Source organism: Gobius niger, assembly GCF_951799975.1.
Source record: "Gobius niger genome assembly, chromosome: 16".
Classification (NCBI taxonomy): domain Eukaryota; kingdom Metazoa; phylum Chordata; class Actinopteri; order Gobiiformes; family Gobiidae; genus Gobius; species Gobius niger.
Window position 1 is genome coordinate 212573 of NC_136867.1, and position 19927 is coordinate 232499.

The window sequence follows — 19927 nt, forward strand, 5'->3', positions numbered from 1 at the left end:
ATGTAAATAAATCCCTCAGACACTTTTTCAGTCTTTCTGTCCTTTTTCCTGCAGATGTTGCTTAGGGACGAACACGGTGTAAAGACAATAACTATGTGACTGTCAAACTCCTTTATTCACACAGTAAAGCGCCGACATAAACTTATTTAAAACAATCATTCTCCAAAATAAATCAAACTGTGTCAGTCTCTGAAGTGTTTGAAATGATCACACAGGCCTCACATCTCCACCAAAATCAAATCAATCTGAGATAAATACAAAGAAATACAAAGGCCATAATTAACTCAATTAAAATGTAGTATTATTACATTAAGTCCCTTTATACTACAAATACTACATGTGTACCTAACCCATAGGTATATGTTATTACACATTCTTACAGAGCAAATTACATTGCACTAATTTTGGCAATTATCAAGGGTAGTGTCAAATAAAGTGTTGCCTTCCTATATATAGTCAAATACACTGGTATCTCTTTATCATTATTTTCCCCATTCCCTGCAGTGTGTTTACAGAGTTACACAGTATATAGGCCGCTGTGAGTGGGCGGGAAAGTGCTTTATATACTGAGACCATTAACATCATAATGTGCGTCACCTGTGGGTCCACTCCTCAGAATAATGGCCAGTATTTCCAGGAGCTCCAGGACCATTGTGTGCTCTGTCAGTCCAGACGGTTAAATAAGTGACTCGCAGACCTCCGTGGGAGTGCGACAGAATAAGAAACACTCACATGTGTCAGACACTGTTATGTATATACGTGTATACGTCCAACAGAGCTAAGCCAGGTCCAAACCACGACCAGGACTAAAGTCGCTCTGAACTGGTCACAATATCTATCTATCTCACTGCTTATTACAGCCACACTTTGACTTGATACAATTTTGTACACTCTAAGAAATATATATGCGAAAAAACAGTCGCATGGATAACTGTCTAAAGCAATGGATCTTTGTGGCCAAATGAGTTTGAGAACAAAAGCCATGTTCTTCTCAAAAACCAATGTCGAAACTCCAACTTCAGACATTTTCAATTATGTGATAATCTGTAACTTTGCAAAGTGAGGAGAGAGTGAGAACGAAATTTGATAGTAAACAATCCAACTCCTCTCTTTAGCCAGAAAGTCCTTCTTTAGCCCTATTCGCCCCAGAACGACCTCGGAACCTCAGGTAAAGAGTAAACATTAGACAGACCAACATGGCTGTTTCAGAGCAAACGGATTAAAGGCGAATGGAAACGGCTGTTTTATGTCAAAATCCCACAGATTTGGCTGATTGGGCTGAGCTCGGTCCTAGACCTGTGCCTGGTCAGTCTGGATTGGCTCTGGGCAGTAGAGACGCTCGTCTACCAGGGCAGACCAGGCACTGGGCTGGGCCTGCCAGTGGAAACACCAGCGCTCTGTGAGCTCTATTCACCATGTGGGCCCGGACCTTCACCCGTATCAGTATTACATAGCACAGCATTACTTTGGACTGCATTGTCCGGACGACACTGTCAGGAGTGATTTTTTTTTCTAAATGTAATGAATGTTTCTTCGTAACAGCTTCACTCAGTGTCAGCATTTGGTCTTGGATTCTCTCCACACAAACATAGCGACATGTTTTTCCTGACAGTGCAGCCACTTAGCATGACCTCCGCACAGTATTGGGGAAAGTGACTTGTAAGCAGCTCACAATCTAAGATCCAAATCAATCACCCCAGTGCGTAATGAGTCAATCGTAATGGCGTGAGGGTCACCTATGGTCGTGATGATGGTCCCGGCGAAGAAGAAGCCCCCGTCCAGGTCCCAGTAGCTGGAGGAGTGGGAGGCGTTTCCAATGGGGCTGACTCCGGCGTTCATGGCCTCTATGGCGTGCTGTGGGAGGAGAAAGAGAAACGTTGCTATGACTTTCAGACATTAAACATTTGTGGATTTCCCTTTTGTCTTTATTAGAATTGACAAGTAAAGGATGAGTGAAGGTCATGAGAAATGGCAGGTGACAAGTTCCTCGGAAGAAACTTCAAAATCTTGGTAAGTCCAAGACTCGAAGGTTTGGAGTCTACAGGAGCTGTTAAAGTGGAGCCATTCATTTTGGAGAAATGAGTGAAATTACAGCCAGGGGCCATAACAACACGCGACTGAACGGCATGTACAGAATGTCTCAAACCAAACGGTCATTAATATTCGTTACATTTGCTGTATTTTCCATTAATTAAAGAAAGACAGATCCATCCAAACACCTTGGCCTCCTCGCACGTGCTTCTCATAAACCCCCGTCCTTTTCGGTTTACGATTTCGCGGTGGATTACTTGTCTCGTTTCCGTCTCTGCAGGTGCCTGGTCTTATGTAAGCACCGGGACGATGAGGTAAGTGAGGGGGATCGATCGGCCGGCGCCTCCAGGGTCAGGGGTGGAGATGGAGGGGGCACAGGCAGACAGACAGAGGGGAACATGCTTGGGGAGATGTCCTGATAGCACACCCTGACAGACGGGTGCGATTACAGCTGGATCACAGACAGAGAAGAGAGGGCAAAGGAAAGACACTACTCCTCGGGGGTGGGGAGGGGGGGGCTTTTGGATCAGATGATGTAAAGTGTAAGAGTAGGTGCAAATACAACCCCAGAGCAGGAACGTAGCTTCTTTTATTTCGTGTTTTCTAGACTTTAAATGTAGTGTGAAGGCCCTAAGCTTGATTTTTATTGGTTCATTTTGGTTAAAAAAAGGGTTCACTGTAGAACTACTTCCACTGGTAAATGTATGATTCGTTCAGGTTTTGGGTTAGTCCTGTTTCTGGAGGTCAGGGAAACCGGAGTACTGCCCTAAGTCCCCTCTGAAGCGCTGCACCGCCTCCTGGATTTGTCCCTGTTTCAGAGCGTGGTGTCCTGCACTGGTCAGCCTGCCTCCTCCCCCCTCTTCCTCCTCTCCACAACAGTCTTTCACCATCTTTTGAAGAGCATAGCAGACAAATATAATCTGTCTATTCTTCTCTTAGTCTCCAGTGAACGAACATTAGTCAGAACAATCGTAGTGATAGTGTGGCTTAGCTGTGAGTCTTGCCTGGACACCTCCTCGTTTGTCCCTTTTTTTGATACGCCTCTTGTGTCGCCTCCACTGAAGCGAGGCTGCAAATCTGCGCCATCGCCCCCTTCAACCACCGACCATCACTCACACTCTCATTCTGGCCTGTTGTACATGTTTTCAGTGGTTGGGGAAACCGGAGGACCTGTCCAGGGATGGAACCCAGGACCTTCTATAGCAAAAGAGTTCTGGTTCTAACAGTACGCATAAAAGAGCCGATTCGTCATGGACGTCACAGCAGAGACTAGATGCAAGTTGGTCATTTTATACTCACTACTGCCACCTCAGGTCGTATGTGTAACTGCAGCGTCTATGTTAAGCTCGTGCATGACGGCACTTCAGACCTAAAGTAACTCCTTTGTGAGTGACAGCGCAGGATTTTAGAGGCAGTTGTGGTGAACAGGTCTGAGCTCATTCTACACATTAGGACATGGAGGAACATGTGGGAGGAGGAAAATACTTCATTTTAATATTTATAAACTCTGTATAAACTCGTGTCTTCCAAGCGTAGTTACTGCCGCTGCATTTGTGCTTCAACACATTCCTAATGCCCAGCATGTGTTAACAAAAGTTACCAGCAGAGGGCGCTGGGAGTGCGTCAGAAAATACAAAACAGGAGAAGAAAAGGTAAACAGTATGGCAACACCCACGATTGTTTTACACCACATTAACTGAAGAAGAGAAAACGAGGTAAAGCAGTGATGGTTTTGTTTGTAATTGGTTCAAGTGTGCAGTAGCGCCCCCCAGTGGTTAGCTCATGTACTGCTCTGGATAAACAAAGTGCCTGACGGAGCACACGGACAAGGGAAACTGGGCAGGGACCAGTTAGGCCAATCGTGTGGTGCGATTGTTTTGGTCCTCAGGTGATAACAAACACGAACAGAGCGGAAATATGTGAAGATGACTTTCTGTTTGTTTTGTTCTTGTCGCACTATTTGCTTGAAATAAACGAAAATGAAATGACTGAATGAAACATCAAAGTTAGAGTGTGTAAAATAATGCACATTTTGTTAGTGTGGAGGTATTTATTTTGAACATCTGGATGACGTTGGCGTCCTCTTTCCCGTTTGTAGTTAGATTTGATCAGACTCTTTTAAAACCATGTGCCAACCCAGGACAGAAGGATTCAAACCAGTCTGGAACCTTCTGTCAGCCGCCTGTTGGAACTGTGTACATATCCATAATGCATACGGATATTAAAAATGAATACATGACCATACGGGCGTGGTATGAGGAATCATTTATGAGTCATTCTCCTATTTACAGCAGGCTGAATCAAAATGTGAATGGAACATGCAGCATAAATGACTAGTCTTGTGATGAAAACGTATTATAGCTTTAATCAACATTTCGTCCCGTTATTGTTTTTAGATTTAGTCAGCAGAAAGCACAGCCCTCTTTAGAGTCAGAGTTAAGTCTCATCAGCTTTACCCAAAAATGGATTTTGGAGCTTCGTTTGTTGAGGGCGTAGGTGCTGTACCCTGAAATACCACTTGGACTTATCGTTCAATAAAATAAACAAACAAACAGAACATTTTTGGGCTCAATATTTATTGTCAGTGCATTTATCTGCACTATCGTGTAGTTCGCGCAGCGCCAATGCTAACAGTCTTTTCTTACGAAAACCAGCCTGGTTTCTTTAATTGTGACTAACCCAGCGTTATCTCAGGAGGAATATCTAGCCGTAGAAAGTGTTTAAAAATTAGAAACTAATGTGTTTAAACTGTGTTTAAAGTCCAGTGCTTTTCAATGGGAGACTAGCGGTGATATGGAGGTAGTACAGCAATGGTGGAGCAATGGCGGCCTCTAGTGGCATGGCCATAAAGCAGAGCAGCCAGTGAGCATTTATAATACTGTATCGTTTATCATGATAGTTTCCTACCTCAATATATCACACCGAAGATTTTCTTGACAGGCCTAGCTGAACAGAAGTTTTTTCATGTAAATCTATGGTGACTGATCACAAAGATCTGCAACAGGGAGAAAGCATTGGGCTCCAATAGAGCTCTCCACATAAGAACACGTGAGTGAAAAGACCAGGTGGGGAAGAGTTTAGGACAGATTCTGCGGTGTTTGAAAAAGTACGATTCTCACTGTAACATTGAAACTAGTGTTGTTGTTCTCTTGTTTCCGGCAACACAAACCTGCGCTTGTTCAAGTGCAGCTTTGAGCAAGCCAAGTTCAGCTGTAGTGACTGACTGACTGACTGACTGACTGACTGACTGACTGACTGACTGACTGACTGACTGACTGACTGACTGACTGACTGACTGACTGACTGGGTACAGTTAAAAGATGAAAAAAGGACACAACAGACTTACTGAGATGATAAAACATAGTTAACCAACGAATGAGCAAACCAAGTTCGGACGGACGGACGGACGGACACTACCATATGGGTTAAAAGATACCCATATGGTAGCGAAGTCACCATGTCACACCATTTGACAGTCCTTCACAATTGGGCCATGCTGACTGTCATCTGCAGATTAATAGATCACCAAAATAATTGTTAGTTGCAGCCCTAGAAAACACAACAGACTAACTGAGATGGTAAACATAGTTAACCAACGAATGTTATGTGCTTTTTCTTCAAGATCTAGATTGTAAAACATAGTGTCGGCTCCCACACTTTTCTAACCTGGCGGTGGACTCTGACATTCCCCTGCCTCCATCCAAACCTGTCAGGTCGAACCTCAGCCTCCTCAAACCCGCCTCAGCCTCAAAGTGCACCTCCACTGATCAATAATGCATCGCCGACTGTCGTGACACACATCCGAGTGAGACCCGTCTGCATACGCTCACGTGCGCTCCCCCCACACAACCCCCCATTACAGTAATGTTATTTCACAGCTTTCGCCGCAGTTAGCTCTGGGTGTGTGTGTGTGTGTGTGTGTGTGCGTGTGTGCGTGTGTGTGTGTGTGTGTGTGTGTGTGTGTGTGTGTAAGTGTGTGTGCGTGTGCACGTGTGTGTGTGTGGAGTCCCAACGTAGGAGCGAAGCCGTGATAACCCCGTTCTGGAGTCAAGGGGAGGCTAAAAATAGCAGCACACTATGAATATGTTTAGTATGAGCTTTTCTTTTTATACTGCATGTAAAAATGGTCATGAGATCTGGGTAGGACAAACCGAAAGGACAAGATCGCAGATACAAGCGGCCGGAATGAGTTTCCTTCGCAGGGTGGCTGGGCGCACCCTCCGAGATCGGATGAGGAGCTCAGTTACCCGGGAGGAGCTCGGAGTAGAGTCGCTGCTCCTTCACATCGAAAGGAGCCAGGGAAGGAAGACCCAGGACACGCTGGTGGGACTATGTTTCCGAGCTGGCCTGGTGTCGCCTCGGGGTCAGAACAGCTGGAGGAGGTGCGTGGATTAGGAAGTTTGGGCATCTCTGCTGGGACTGCTGCCCCCCTCAGCCTAGATATAAAGATATTGACAAATCCCTCTGACATGACCTTCAAATGATTGTAAAATACAAGACTGGAATATTTGGACTCTGTTGGACCTATTTTTGTCGCCGACACAATGTGCTCTGGCCTTACAGCGAGAAGGTCCCAGGTTTGATCCTCGGACGGGGCGTCCTGTGTGGAGTTTGCATGTTCTCCTGTGTCTGCGTAGGTTTCCTGTTTCCTCTACCACAAAAACATGCTGACCGTCACAGCGGCTCAGGACTAGCCCAACATCTGATCTGATCTACAGCTGTAAAATGAGAGTAAAAAGTTCTTCTCAAAGCTGTAACCACTAATATAGAACGATCACAATTTTGAAGTAACTTGCCCAACACTGAAGACATTAGAGTGAATTTGAGATCATTTATTAGTTTCCAGGTGACGCTGCAGGTGAAGACGTCACCTGTGGTCACTGTTGAGATTTTTAACTCATTTTCTCCTTTAACAAGTTAGTGTTAATGTTACGAAGAAAGAAGAAAAAGAAAAAGAAAAAGAAGAAGAAGAAGAAGAAGAAGAAGAAGAAGAAGAAGAAGAAGAAGAAGAAGAAGAAGAAGAAGAAGAAGAAGAAGATCTTTATTTATATTGATTATTATATATTTATATGAGACAGTTTTACATTCACTCCACACTCGGTGGTGGAAACTACGTTTGTAGCTTCAGTTTCCCCTGGGGGAGACTGACAGAAGCGCTGTAGCAGCTGCACACGTCAACGGTCCCTCTGACCACTATCCTTCATTCACACACACATCATTCATCCTGGCCTATTGCACATGTTTTTTGTGGTAGGGGAAACCGGAATACCCGGAGGAAACCTACGCAGCGCTTTATACCCCCAAAAAAGTGTGTTCATTTGAGTCAAGTTTTGTGTACAAAGGAGTCTACTGTGCAACTTCCAAAAGCAGGCACCTGTTCTGACACACCCAAAGAATCTCCAATTCCCATCCATCCATCCATCCATCCATCCATCTATCCATCCATCCATTTTCTCCCACTTGTCCGTTGCCGGGTCATGGGGGCAGTTGTTGGAGCTGCTCAAATCACATTGCACTTACGGCTCCTCCTACAGGTGGTGGGCCTACAGAAGGACGGCCTCATGATTAACCGGCCCTGTTGGTCTCTCAGAAGGGGCTTCTGAACCGCTCTTTGTCTGACCCGTCAACTAGGACCTGTTTGCCATGGGAGACCCTACAGGGGCACGAAGCCTCCGACAACAGAGCCCCAGGATCATTCGGGTGCTCAAACCGCTCCACTATGATAAAGTGGTGGTCCAATTCCTGCTTTGAAAACCTGATTTTTTGTGCAACTTCTTGTCATTTCCTTTGGCTTTAATTAGTCCACAAAAACATGTGGAAATGTCTAAGTCCTAGTTCCTGTCCTCTTCCGTTACTTTCATCACTCCAAAATGACTTGACAAACCATAAACAGCGCTCTCCCGTGCCCTCTCTTACAGTAATGCCGTTTCACAGCTTTCGGCGCAGTCAGCGACGCGTGTGCGGAATCCCAATGCAGGAGAGCAGCCCGTAAATAACCTAATTCGGGAGTCAAGGGGATCTAAAAATAGCGCCACGGTCTTTGTGAATATTTGATGCGCCCGAGGAGTTATTTTTGGCAGCACGTTTGGCACGTTGGAGCTGAGAAACGGGGAAGTTTGCTACAGGCGGTTTGGAGCGAAAACGTGATGGAAAATGGAAAAACCTCCCAGGAACTTCCAGAGCGAAATATGCTGCTTTGTCGAAATGTGACTGCTTACCGGTTTGGGCATGGGCAAAAGGAAATGACAGGCATCAGATGTTCAGTATTTGTTTGTATTTAGTGCTAAAGACTTGTGTCATTAGAACACAGTGCTGTAGCTCATTATTGGTGCTAATGTCAGGCCTCTCCTCCTTCTCTGCGTGGCCTTTATAGACCGCGCTAATGTCCTGTTGGCGGATGTTTACCCTCTCTCGCTCTCTGCATGTGTCTTCCTCCCACACCGCAGGATCCACAGCGGGAGCCCGGCCCCTCTCGTTCACCCCCCGCCTGGTCCCCCTCTCCTCCTGGGTGCAGCTGTGCCAAGTGCTCCCACACCATCATTTCGAAAAGAGACAGTGACCTGAACATCGCGAGTGGCCAGAGGACTCCCTAACTCCTGAAAGCACCGTTTCAGCAAAAAGTTTTGTCGGAACTTTTGGAGATGTTAAGTTAAGTTATACTTCATTAATCTCTGTGGAGAAATGTGTTCTCTGCATTTGACCCATCCTCAATGCTGCTTGGGCGACTCGGGGACCCATCTCCAGATGTGGAAGGCAAGGCAAGTTTATTTGTGGAGCACAATTCATACACAAGGCAATTCAAAGTGCTTCACAGTTAAAGCAGCATAAAATACAAGAAAAACAAATACAATCAATAAAAACATCAACATGAAATTAATCAATTACAGTAAGAGGCAAGAGTGTAGATAAAATACTTTGAGTTATTTGCATTTTTAAGCAATTCAGGTGGGAATTGAACCCGGGACCTTAGCTGTGAGGCACGAGCGCTAACTGTTGCGCCACCGTGCTGCCAATGTTTAAAGGAACAGGCTAGATATGTTCTTACCTGAGCTTAGACAAGTTGATACGTACCTGTCTGGTCTTTGTGCGTGCCCTCAAGACCAGACAGGTACGTATCAACTGGTCTAAGCTCAGGTAAGAACATATGGGATATTCCTTTAAAGACAATAATGCACCGAAGTGTGGAGCTGTTAGGGTCACACCATGAATCTCGAATGACAAGCAGCGACCCATAAGGGAATTCCAGTAAATACTGTTTTTACTGTTGAATCTGATGCCGGGCCAGGTGGTGGTTTCCTTTGTGGGGGACAGTGAGGACGGGACAGGAAGTAGCACCATGGTCGTGCCCTTACATTGGTGGAGTAGGCCGACTGGAACACGACGCGGAGCAGTGGTGCATAATTCAAAGTCAGTCACGCGCTGCTGGGTCACTTTCAGACGGCGACTCTTACTGTAGTTTCACGCATGAGCAACACGAGGGTCCGCTTACCCCGCACTGCAACTCACCTGGGACACTTCACCTGGGACACTTCAGTGCACTACTTGATTATATCTCCTTTTCGACACTCAAAAACTCACTTGGAGTGCAGAATTATCAGCCCGTAAGTGAGTTAAAGGGATATTTCAGGATTTTTGAGATAGGGCCTCATTTCCTAGTTATCCAGTGTTGCTCAATCAATCAATCAATCAATCAATCAATCAATCAATCAATCAATCAATCAATCAACCTTTATTTGTATAGCGCTTTACAACAGCACCCGCTGAACCAAAGTGCTTTCCATAAGTGCACTGTAATAAAAAACAATTTTAGTTTTAGTTGCTGATTTCTGGAGATATTTTTTCTGTAATTCATGCAGTTCTTATGTTTGAAGAGTTTCGTGGCGCTAGGCTAGTGCATTTCTATGGTATCAGCTAGCCTGCATTAAAAACAGTGTGACCCGCTCCACAGAGCACCTGAGGCAAATCACTTATAACACCAGACTAACCATATACATGTCTGTGTCCATAGAGTCATTTTAACCATTTTGCATTTAAAATAACTTATATTTGAGCAGCATCAGCTTCATGGTTGTATAAGCTACGCAGCGGCGGAGTGATCTGCTAGAAAATAGTCCCTCAAAATGTGTTATATATATAACACAAACATGACTCTATGGACACAGACATTTATATGGTTAGTCTGGTGTTATCAGTGATTTGCCTCAGGTGCTCTGTGGAGCGGGTCACACTGTTTTTAATGCAGGCTAGCTGATACCATAGAAATGCACAAGCCTTGCATTAGCCTAGCGCCACGAAACTCTTCAAACATAAGAACTGCATGAATTACAAAAAAAATATCTCCAGAAATCAGCAACACTCTGGATAACGAGGAAATGAGGCCCTGTGTCAAAAATCCTGAAATATCCCTTTAAGAGTCAGAAAGTTAGAAATGTTTGTTGTTTATAACTGAGTAGCATAAAACATTTTCACACCATTTAGCCTGGTGAGACCAAAATGATTCCCCTCTGTATTTTTTATACATTGGTATCCGCAAAATCAAACCGATCCCGTGCAATCAGATTAGTTTATTTGTATCACGTGTTCACGAGCAGCGTTACTCACGGGACGCGGAAGTCTCTCAATACCAAACTACAAACGGTGCACGAGAGAGGAAGAGCAAATGAGCAAAAACGCATCGACAGTCGGTGAGTTTCGTGATTCATAATTCTGCACCAATGTTAATGCAAAACCGCTAATACCACCGCATCAACGGCCCATCGTTGATTTGTTGACTCTGCTTCCTGTTTGCTTGCGTATGTACCACTGTGGGAAATGGAACTGAGGCAGCGGTGACCAGACTAACCCGCTGGCGCAGCGGTGAGTCTGGATTTTTCCAGGCTAACCATTTATTGCATAATATTTTCAGATATTTTCCTAAGAAAGCTAAAAACCTGGCCTTCATCTTCATTGTGTAGTGACCAAAACGTGTATTTCCTAATATATAGTATATCCAGTGTACAATCAGCCTGAGAATGAGTGCTGACAAAGACAAGTCCCCATAAGAAGGTGACCGGTTAAACCTCTCTGTTTTTCAGAGCACTGTATGAAGTAAAGTCACTCATCAATAAATGAGCTGAGGGGTGTCGGTGACAGCCCAGTTCCACACACAGTCAGCTGTCAACAACTACAGCCTCAAAGCCAGGCACTGTTTACAGCAGACCAAGTGCCGTCCCCAAAGACACAGCCACTCTGAAGGGAGTTGTCTCTATGGGATCTGTTCAAAGGACTGGCTGGTTTCATTTGACCCCCGACAGAACCACCCCTTTTTCTGGTACATGGGAATCATGAGATGTAATTAAAATGTGTTTATTTGCATAGAGCTCAGGCAAAAATATATACGGAAAAAGTCAAATGTATTTATTCATCAACAATGGGATTGTTAAAGGAATAGGCCACCGTTTTTCCATACTGAGATGTGTTCTTAACTGAGCTTAGACGAGTTGATGCGTACCTGTCTTTGTGCACGCGTTCAATCACGCAAAGATGTTGCTAACATTTAGCCTCTCGCAGCATATTCCTATGGACAAACAGGGGTGAAGTTAGAAGCGACCAAGCTCCTACACGTTTTCCCCATTTAAATACGGTTACGTGACACTTAACAGCTCTATACATTTGTGTATATACAAGTGTGACATCACACACAATAATAAGCTACTTCCGGGTCCACACTGTGGAGAGCTCCATAGACAAGCTCAGCAAAAATGGAAAAAATATATGATAATTAATGTCAGAAAAGCATCACAAAAGAAACACAGAAGAGCCTGTAGTTAGCTCAACAGCAGGTTTAACTCAGCTAAATCCCATTATAGTGAATAGGACACAGAAGTAGAGCGATGACATCATCACTTAACAATCCCATAGAGCAGGGGTAGGCAACGTCAGGCCTGGGGGCTTATGCAAATAAGGGATCAAATACTTGTTAAAGTACTCTAAAAATGCGAGAAATAGTGTATTTTATAGTGTATATTTTTAAATGTCCTTGCAGAACATCTCACTTGGTCATATATAATGTAAAACAGTGATTCTCAACTGGTGAGTCTGGACTCAAAAGTGGGTCGCCAGCCTTTTTTCATATATTTTCCATCGGAAACTACACAGAAACACACTGGAGTCTGTTAAAATTAATATTATTGGGTTGTTTTGATCATAATTTCAGTCTTAAAGGGACTATACGGTGTTTAAAAATGTTAAAACATTTCCTCCCCCCACATGTTCCAGCCATATCCTAATGTGTAGAATGAGCTCAGACCTGTTCACCACAACTGCCTCTAAAATAATAATACTTATACTAATTAATACAGAAGCTGCAGTTACGCTTTAAGACCTGAGGTGGCAGTAGTGAGTCACAAAATGACCAATTTGCATCTAGTCCCTTTAAAAGCAAATCTACGGCTTGTTCAATGAAAACATGTGTGGTAAATACAATATTTTATACAATATATGACAAATGACAGTTTCATTTGGGTCGCAGCTGGTTATTAAGGTAATGGCGGGACTCGGAGACAGACCACTTTAGAACTACTGATGAAAATGGTTCTTAACTGAAGCTACAATGGTGAGGTTCGGCCCTTGGTGTTTTGGCAATGATGAAAATCGGCCCTCCGTGACGCAAATGTACCTGCCTCTGCCATAGAGGATGGAGAGGCAGAAAATTGTCTGCAATTTTATTCCTTGATTTGTCCCTCAATTTGCTGTTCATGTTTCTGCCTCTCGCTGCTCTGTGCGGGAGGCGTGAAGCTAACCACAGACTGGACAGCACTTCCCGATTACGCAGAGTCTCTGGAGGAGCTGGTCACTTTCACTGTTTGTTCGTGAGTTCCGATACAGTCGTGCACGTCACATCACTACAATTAAGGATTTCCCCATTGTGCCAAAGATTGAGTGGAGCCTGAGGACTCAGCACCCGCCCACACACATGTCACATGTCGGCACATTTGGGCAGAGGCTGGGTACAAGCCCCTCTCACCGGATCCACATAAACACTGGCCCACGCACTGTCAGGACGGAGATGGTTACTGGTGCCGCATTATGACAGAGGGGAGAGCTGACTCACACACTATTCTAGTAAAGGGACACCTCTTTAGCCTCATTCTGTCGTACACACGCATACAAAGTTGCCTGATTCCACCGCTGCAAGCCTTTTGTACCAACTAGTCAACCAAAAATCATGTTCCCGTGAGCCTTTCGTAGACCCAATTTCAATAAGACACGATATGTTAAACCCCTTAAACCCTTCAGCAACTTGTTGGAGCTGGATTCGCAAACCTTTCCGACAAGGCAGTGCAATGATGAAAGAAATTCTGCACAAAGACCAAAAAGGAAGAGGAAGGACAGCACCGATCTTATTGTCCAGGCGGAACTCATGTGGGGGCACTGCGCATTAAGCCCATGTTAAAGGTTACTCTAGGTCTACTCTACCCAGTACACGTGAGGGTCCCCACTTAATAATGGACCGCAGTTGTAGTGGACGTGCACGCTGGAATACACATTACTGAAGGAACATTTTATGTGCCGCGATGACAGTAATGTGAAAATAACGCCTTTTGATGGGGTTTATTGAGTTATTTAGCGGTGCTGAGGCAAATACTAGAGGAAAGAAGCAGCTAAAACATGGACTATGAAGCTACATGCAAACGTTTGGTTAAAACCAGGTAAAGTTGTGCTAACAGCAGCAAAATGCTATCACCGGCAAAATGAACTGTTTTAACCGTGGTTTGGGCAGCCACATGTGAGCTTGGAGTCTCTCTACACCGGCTGCAGAGACTCAGCATCATGTAGAACAAAGACAGGGAGTACAGGGACAGTTTTATCCCAGTCCGCAGTTGTTGTCGCGCCATCATTTTTTACATGCATTGTTTACAGTAGTTGTTGAATGTACATGTGGTTGTATGAGTATGGTTGCCTACCTGCCACTGCAATCTAATTTACCTATGGGTACTAATGAAGAAACCTGAACCTGTTTGATGTCGTGAAATATTAAATCTTGTATGATCTGCCCGTGTTAGTGAGGGCTGGCCCAGGGCTGAGGGCAGTCCCAAAATGTGTTCTTGGACAGCCTGGAATGGCTCTGGCCTGGGCAGTGGGGATGCTCACCTAAAGGCGCCCTTGGTTTTGTAAGCCGCGATGAGAACAATGTGGACGAATGTCTTCTAGTTAAAGTTTAGTTAAAGTTGTACTAAGATTGTCAAAATACCCTTATAGAACAGCGGTATGATGTTGTGAAATATGAAATCCTTCTGACATGTTAATAGTGAGGGCTGTCCGATCAGAGGCCAGCGTCTGTTTATGTGACAGTCTAGCATGCTTTGGCCACAGCCAGAGGTCGGTGCCAAAACTTATAACTGGTCAGACTAGTTTGGCCCTGGCCTCGGCAGTTGAAAAGTTCGCCCAACAGGGTTGACCAGGCACTGGGCTGGGTAGGGCCTGCCAGTGGAACCACCTAAAAGGGAACTCTGTCCTCCTCGTCAGCTTCCTGGCCCTCAACATTAGTTTCTGCACTGGTGGATGAGCCGATATCAGGCAACGATCCCATAACGAACAAGACTCGCTAGAATGGCATTGTAGAGATGAGACAACATTTTTGTGCTCACACTAACTAGACACTGTCTTATTAAATTGTGCACACTTTGGGACAGTTTAGAACCGTCTGTTCAATGTGCACGTCCCACTTGAGTAGGTTATCACAGCATGCTGCCACCCACACGTTTATCGGATTGCGATATACTGTCTGACGAAACAGTTAGTCCCACCTCCTCTCCCCACCTACCCAAGCCGATCACCGTTGATCCATTGCTTCCAAAGCATGATCAGAATACAACGCCCTCACCGCTCATCCATTCTTCCCCACTCCCTGTCAGCGCCCCCGTGTCTCGCACTGCTGTGGGTCGTACGGTGTGACTCAGACTGACAGCACTGACGAGCTGACAGTACCCGCCGCGCTTTAGTTTGACTGGAGACATGTTGAGTGTTGACTTTGCACGGAAACCTTTTGGCGAGACGAGTCAAGGCCGACATCAGGGATCAGGACTTGGACAGGAGATGTTCATTAGTCAATTCTAAAGTAGGCAGAGATGGATAGGTTTAGACACTGCAGATGTTCTAATCGATATAAAAGTGAGTCATTTTCTTCTGCCGTTTTTTGGAAGTGATGTCATCTGGAGCTGAGCGTTGAAGTGTGGCCAGATGGCACAGGCACTTTTTTCCCCCTTTTTTTTCTCTTGCATGTAAAGCACTCTCACAAAAAGATAGGTAGTTGACAATATGTACAAAGCGATATCAAATACATATGTGCACAACAGAGGGCAATAGGAGGAGGGAAGGGGAGAATTCCTGCCTGGTGGTTGAATATGTCCTTGTCACTGGAGCGGTCAATCAGTACGTTTACATGTGAAGTCTAAGTCTAGTTTGGATTCCCATCTGTTTTTCCCCAAAATCTGTCAAACCAGTCTTGTCCCAGTCACATGACAGCCACCGAACCGAATGTCCTTCGCAGCAGCTGGAGAGTGGCGCAACTCCCGGCCAGCAGGGGGCTGATGACTATGTGCACTATTTCCGCTTGACCTTAGGCTGCTACTGTATGTTGTTGTTAGCAAGCAGTTAGCCCTGATCAGCCGAACATTTGTGTTGAAGTGTTCTAGGAGGGTTTGAGCTTAAACAGATGCTAGCACCCGTGGTTAGCAGTTAGCTAAAGGCCAACGTAATATCATACTATGCTACGATGTGCTACAGCTCTGTGTTGATGAGAATTGTGTGATAAACTATACATTCAATAAGCGCAGAAACCATCAGCCACACTTAAGCTTAAATGTAGCTGATGGTTTGAGTGACTTTAATAATGGACAAGAGCAGTTGTCCATTAGAAGTGTTCAGAGCCTGACCGACTCTGCAGTTCTATGCTGCTCCAATCCAATGGGTTTGGGCGATCCATTCCGAATAGGCGAGAGATTTGACTTTCCCTTCACCATGTGACCACACTGACTGATGGAGTCTCCTGCTCTGCCGCAGGAACCAGTCAAACGGGCCCTGTCCAGATCATTGTTGAGTCGGGTCAGATGGTTTCTGTAGATGAGCCTGGTCTGGCTTAGATTTCTCCTCAGTTTACTCCCCATCGTCATCTATCACACTTCTCGTATGTGCTAAGAGCAGATCACATGGACCTAACTTTTCAGACACGTGTTCAGTGTTACACCCGCTTTACTTTGGCTACACTGACATTGTGTGGGACTTTGACTGCAGCAGTGGTCCACACACATGGGAATATTCCGGTCATTCTGAGGAGAAACTAAAGTACAGGAGTGACATTAAAATACTGACTGTTATGTGTGACTTTGCGGCGTCTCACTCAGGACAAACGCTCATGCTGCAGTATATCTGTAAATTCTGCTCATGCCAGTCCTGCTGAAGCTCAGGTCCTTCAGTCTTATCTTTAGCTTTAGTAAATCTGCAGGTGGAAAAGATGCAAGTAAAAAAAACTGTTGTGTTTGAAATGTGGTCAAAGAGTGGTATGAAAACCTCTTTTGGAGAAAAAGTCCCTAAAGTTTAGTCATTTTGACTGCACATGCGCCCTGTGTGTACGGTATTCCTCCCATCTTTAGCCGCTGCTGTCTGCCACAAAGGAAATGACCATATTTGGATTACAGCATCATGTCGGTCACAGCCTTTCGCGTCATGACTTCATGTGTCAATATTTGTGATTGAATGAGCGCGGGAAAACTGCTGATGTGTCGCACTGTTGCAGTTACTTCTTGAACAAAACATAAAATAAGCATCACAAAAGGTAAGTTTCATCTTCTTTTTTACATTAAAAAGAAGATGAAAAAGGAACAGGCCACTGTTTTTCCACACTGAGATATGTTCTTACCTGAGTTCAGATGAGTTGATGCGTAGCTGTCTGGTCTTTGTACGCGCGCTAAGTCACGCACAACGGCCAAAGATGTTGTTAGCATTTGGCCTCTCCCAGTGTATTCCTATGGCTCTAAATGGGGTGAAGATAGAAGTGACCAAGCTCTTCCACGGGCACAAAGACCAGACAGGTACACATCAACTCGTCTAAGCTCAGGTAAGAACATATCTCAGTATGGAAGAACTGTGTACTCTCAGTCACGCAAAAAGACCAAAGATGCTGTTTGCATTTGGCTTCTCCCAGTATACTCCTATAGCTCCAAATGGGGGTGAAGTTAGAAACTACCAAGTACGTATCAACATCTAAGCTAAGGTAAGAACATATCAGTGTGGAAAAGCACGTGGCCTGTTCCTTTAAGTGCAGAAATGATCCTCTTGCTCCACACTGGTCACGTGTGTCAATGAAACATCAAATCTGACTTTAGTTGTACATATTTATGTTTCTATAATGCAGCAAATGAAAACCTGGCACACGTCGACGTATTTTGCAGGAGCTGATTCCGTAACACAAGCTTTCCACTTTTTCAGTTGCTATGACCAATGTGACATCACATGCATACCCTCTCCATAAAACGTACAAGGTTCAACGGATGCATCTTGGTTTCAGTGAAGCAGTTTGAGTATCTGCTCCTGCCCTATATTCTTCCTAAAACTGGGAATAGAAGTGAGGAAACTGCCTACCCACGCATGGTTAAAAAAAAAAGGAAACGGCGCCTGGCAGCACTATCTTTCTCAAGTATCTCGAGTGTGAGGGACGTTTTTTAGTGTTCTCTGTACGATCAGTCTCTGCCTCCCAGTTAGCCTTGTGAGACATCAACTGGAAAATGAGCCAAAGAGGTAATAGCGCCATATTCTACACCCAAGCGTTTTACAAGCACGTGGACTATAAAGAAGCCCTCGCAGTTCACCAACGTTAACACGAGAGTTACGATGAAGGGAGAAGGTCAGCAATACGCTATAAAACATGGAAACAAATTGGAAACGTGGCGGTTAACAATGGAGAGAAGTGTGATTCGGAGGACGGGAGGGTGGTCCAACGTGTCCCAGGATCAACACTGCAGGATTGAATTGAAGCTAATTTTGCAAGTCAGAGAGGCACTTCACCTCTAAGGTCAAGTCAAGTCACCTGTCACCAACAAATCGATACATGCTGCCCAAGCGTTTGCACTCTTTTCCTCGAGCATTGCATTTGTATTATATGTTTCTAAAACGGTGCGCCGGAATGAAGGAAGTTACTCTCTAAGTTACTCACTAAAACCGAAAAATCAGCTTAGAAATCTAGGAGTGATCATGGACTCAGACCTGAACTGAACAGCCACATCATTTTATCATCTGAAGAACATGACCAAGATCAGAGTGGTTTATTTGTCATTGTGCGATGTGCGTACAATGAAATTGTGTTGAGGTGTTAGATATCGTATCAAAACCAAGCTTAGAGAGACTAATCCAAGCAGGTTTGACTCCTGTAACAGCTGCTAACTGTTAGACAGCTGCAGAACATCCAGAACTAGGAAATGCCACCATATTCCTTTGGTTATGGCAGACTAGCTGGAAGTCACTGCTGCTTTCACAAATCCGAATGTTATATACTGTACTCTGCTTTCTTTCTCAACGCTTCACACAAGAAGAAACAGAGGGAGTCCCCAAAAGATGAGGACATGTCAAAGTCTGCAGGCATTGATTCACCTCAAGAGAAACTCTGAAAGCTCTTCGCCCCAGAGCAACCAACCCTTCATCGCTGCTTCACTACAGCCTGCACTCAATCACCCCCTGAAACAATGCCAGTCAGACTTTACCAGCACAAAGCTGTGATCAGTGCGGCTCTTTGCAGCGATGGCTTCAATAATCCCTCATTTCAGACCGTCCATTTCTCCTCCTCCTCCTCCTCCTCCTCACAGCTCTATGTCTGATGTTGAAATCCTCCAGTGCATTTGGAGACAGACGGATCAATGCTGCTGTCTCGGTCCCGGAGCCTTTAGTGCCTGCACCAGGGGCCCATATCAGGTGAGGCATACCTCAAGATAACGGTTTTTCTCTCACTACTTCTTCAGCCACTTTGGGCCCCGCTGCTGTAACTGTATTTGTATGAACATGTCAAGCATGGACAAAGCAGAGGCGAAACACATGTATTAGTCCACACCTGTATTTCTACCGTTTGAACAATAGAATGAAGCAGCTCTGAAGCTCCAGATCTTTGAAGTATCACACGGCTTCACTCGCCCATCCGTAGGCCGTTCACTTTTTAATGATGCGACTGAGCCACCTGCCACTGTGGGCCAACATGAGCCGCGTGTTTTTGGAGGTCGGGGAAACCGGAGTACTGCCTTCAGTCTCCTCCTATCCTCTAAAACAGTGCAGCGCCTCCTGGGTTTGTCCCTGTTTCAGAGCGTGGTGTCCTGCACTGGTCAGCTCCTCCTGCGCAGCTCCCTCCACAACAGTCTTTCACCATCTTCTGGGAAGAGCTTAGCAGCTGTTTTCTTCTCCAGTAAACGTCCATTAACCAAAACAATAGAAGGCATGTGTGGCTTAGCTGCGAGTCTTGCCCAGATACCTCCTCCTTTGTCCTTTTTTTGTTTCCTGTAGCACCTCTTGTGACGCCTCAACTGTGCTGCAGGTGTGGGGGGCTCTTGGTGCCTCTTCAGTGTTTCAGAAGAAGAAATGTGTATAGGTCTCAAATGTCTTTAGCTCATAAGCTAGCTGTTTGTTTAATTTTAAAAAGCTTCTTTCTTCAGGACCCTCATGGAACCGCCACCTTAATAATGATAATAATAATACATTTTATTTGTAACGCACTTTTCATTCAGAGAATCTCAGAGTGCAACAAGACAACACACACATTAAAAACATCAACAATTATAAGCTTTCAAGTTTTCAATGTAGCTTTAAAAAAGTCCAGGTTTTTTGTTTCCCTCAACTCCACGGGGAGGCTGTTCCAGAGCCTTGGGGCAGCAGAACA

The 19927-nt window shown here is 44.9% G+C and overlaps 1 protein-coding gene across 2 annotated transcripts in view; it reads right to left on the reverse strand.

The window, feature by feature from the left end:
- Positions 1-19927, reverse strand: part of kcnk10b (potassium channel, subfamily K, member 10b) — a 43590-nt gene that overhangs the window by 8107 nt on the left and 15556 nt on the right. For both annotated transcript variants that reach the window (XM_079573207.1, XM_079573206.1), the window contains exon 3: positions 1737-1854. In XM_079573207.1, coding sequence (XP_079429333.1) covers positions 1737-1854 — 118 coding nt within the window. The remainder of the gene's footprint in view (positions 1-1736; positions 1855-19927) is intronic.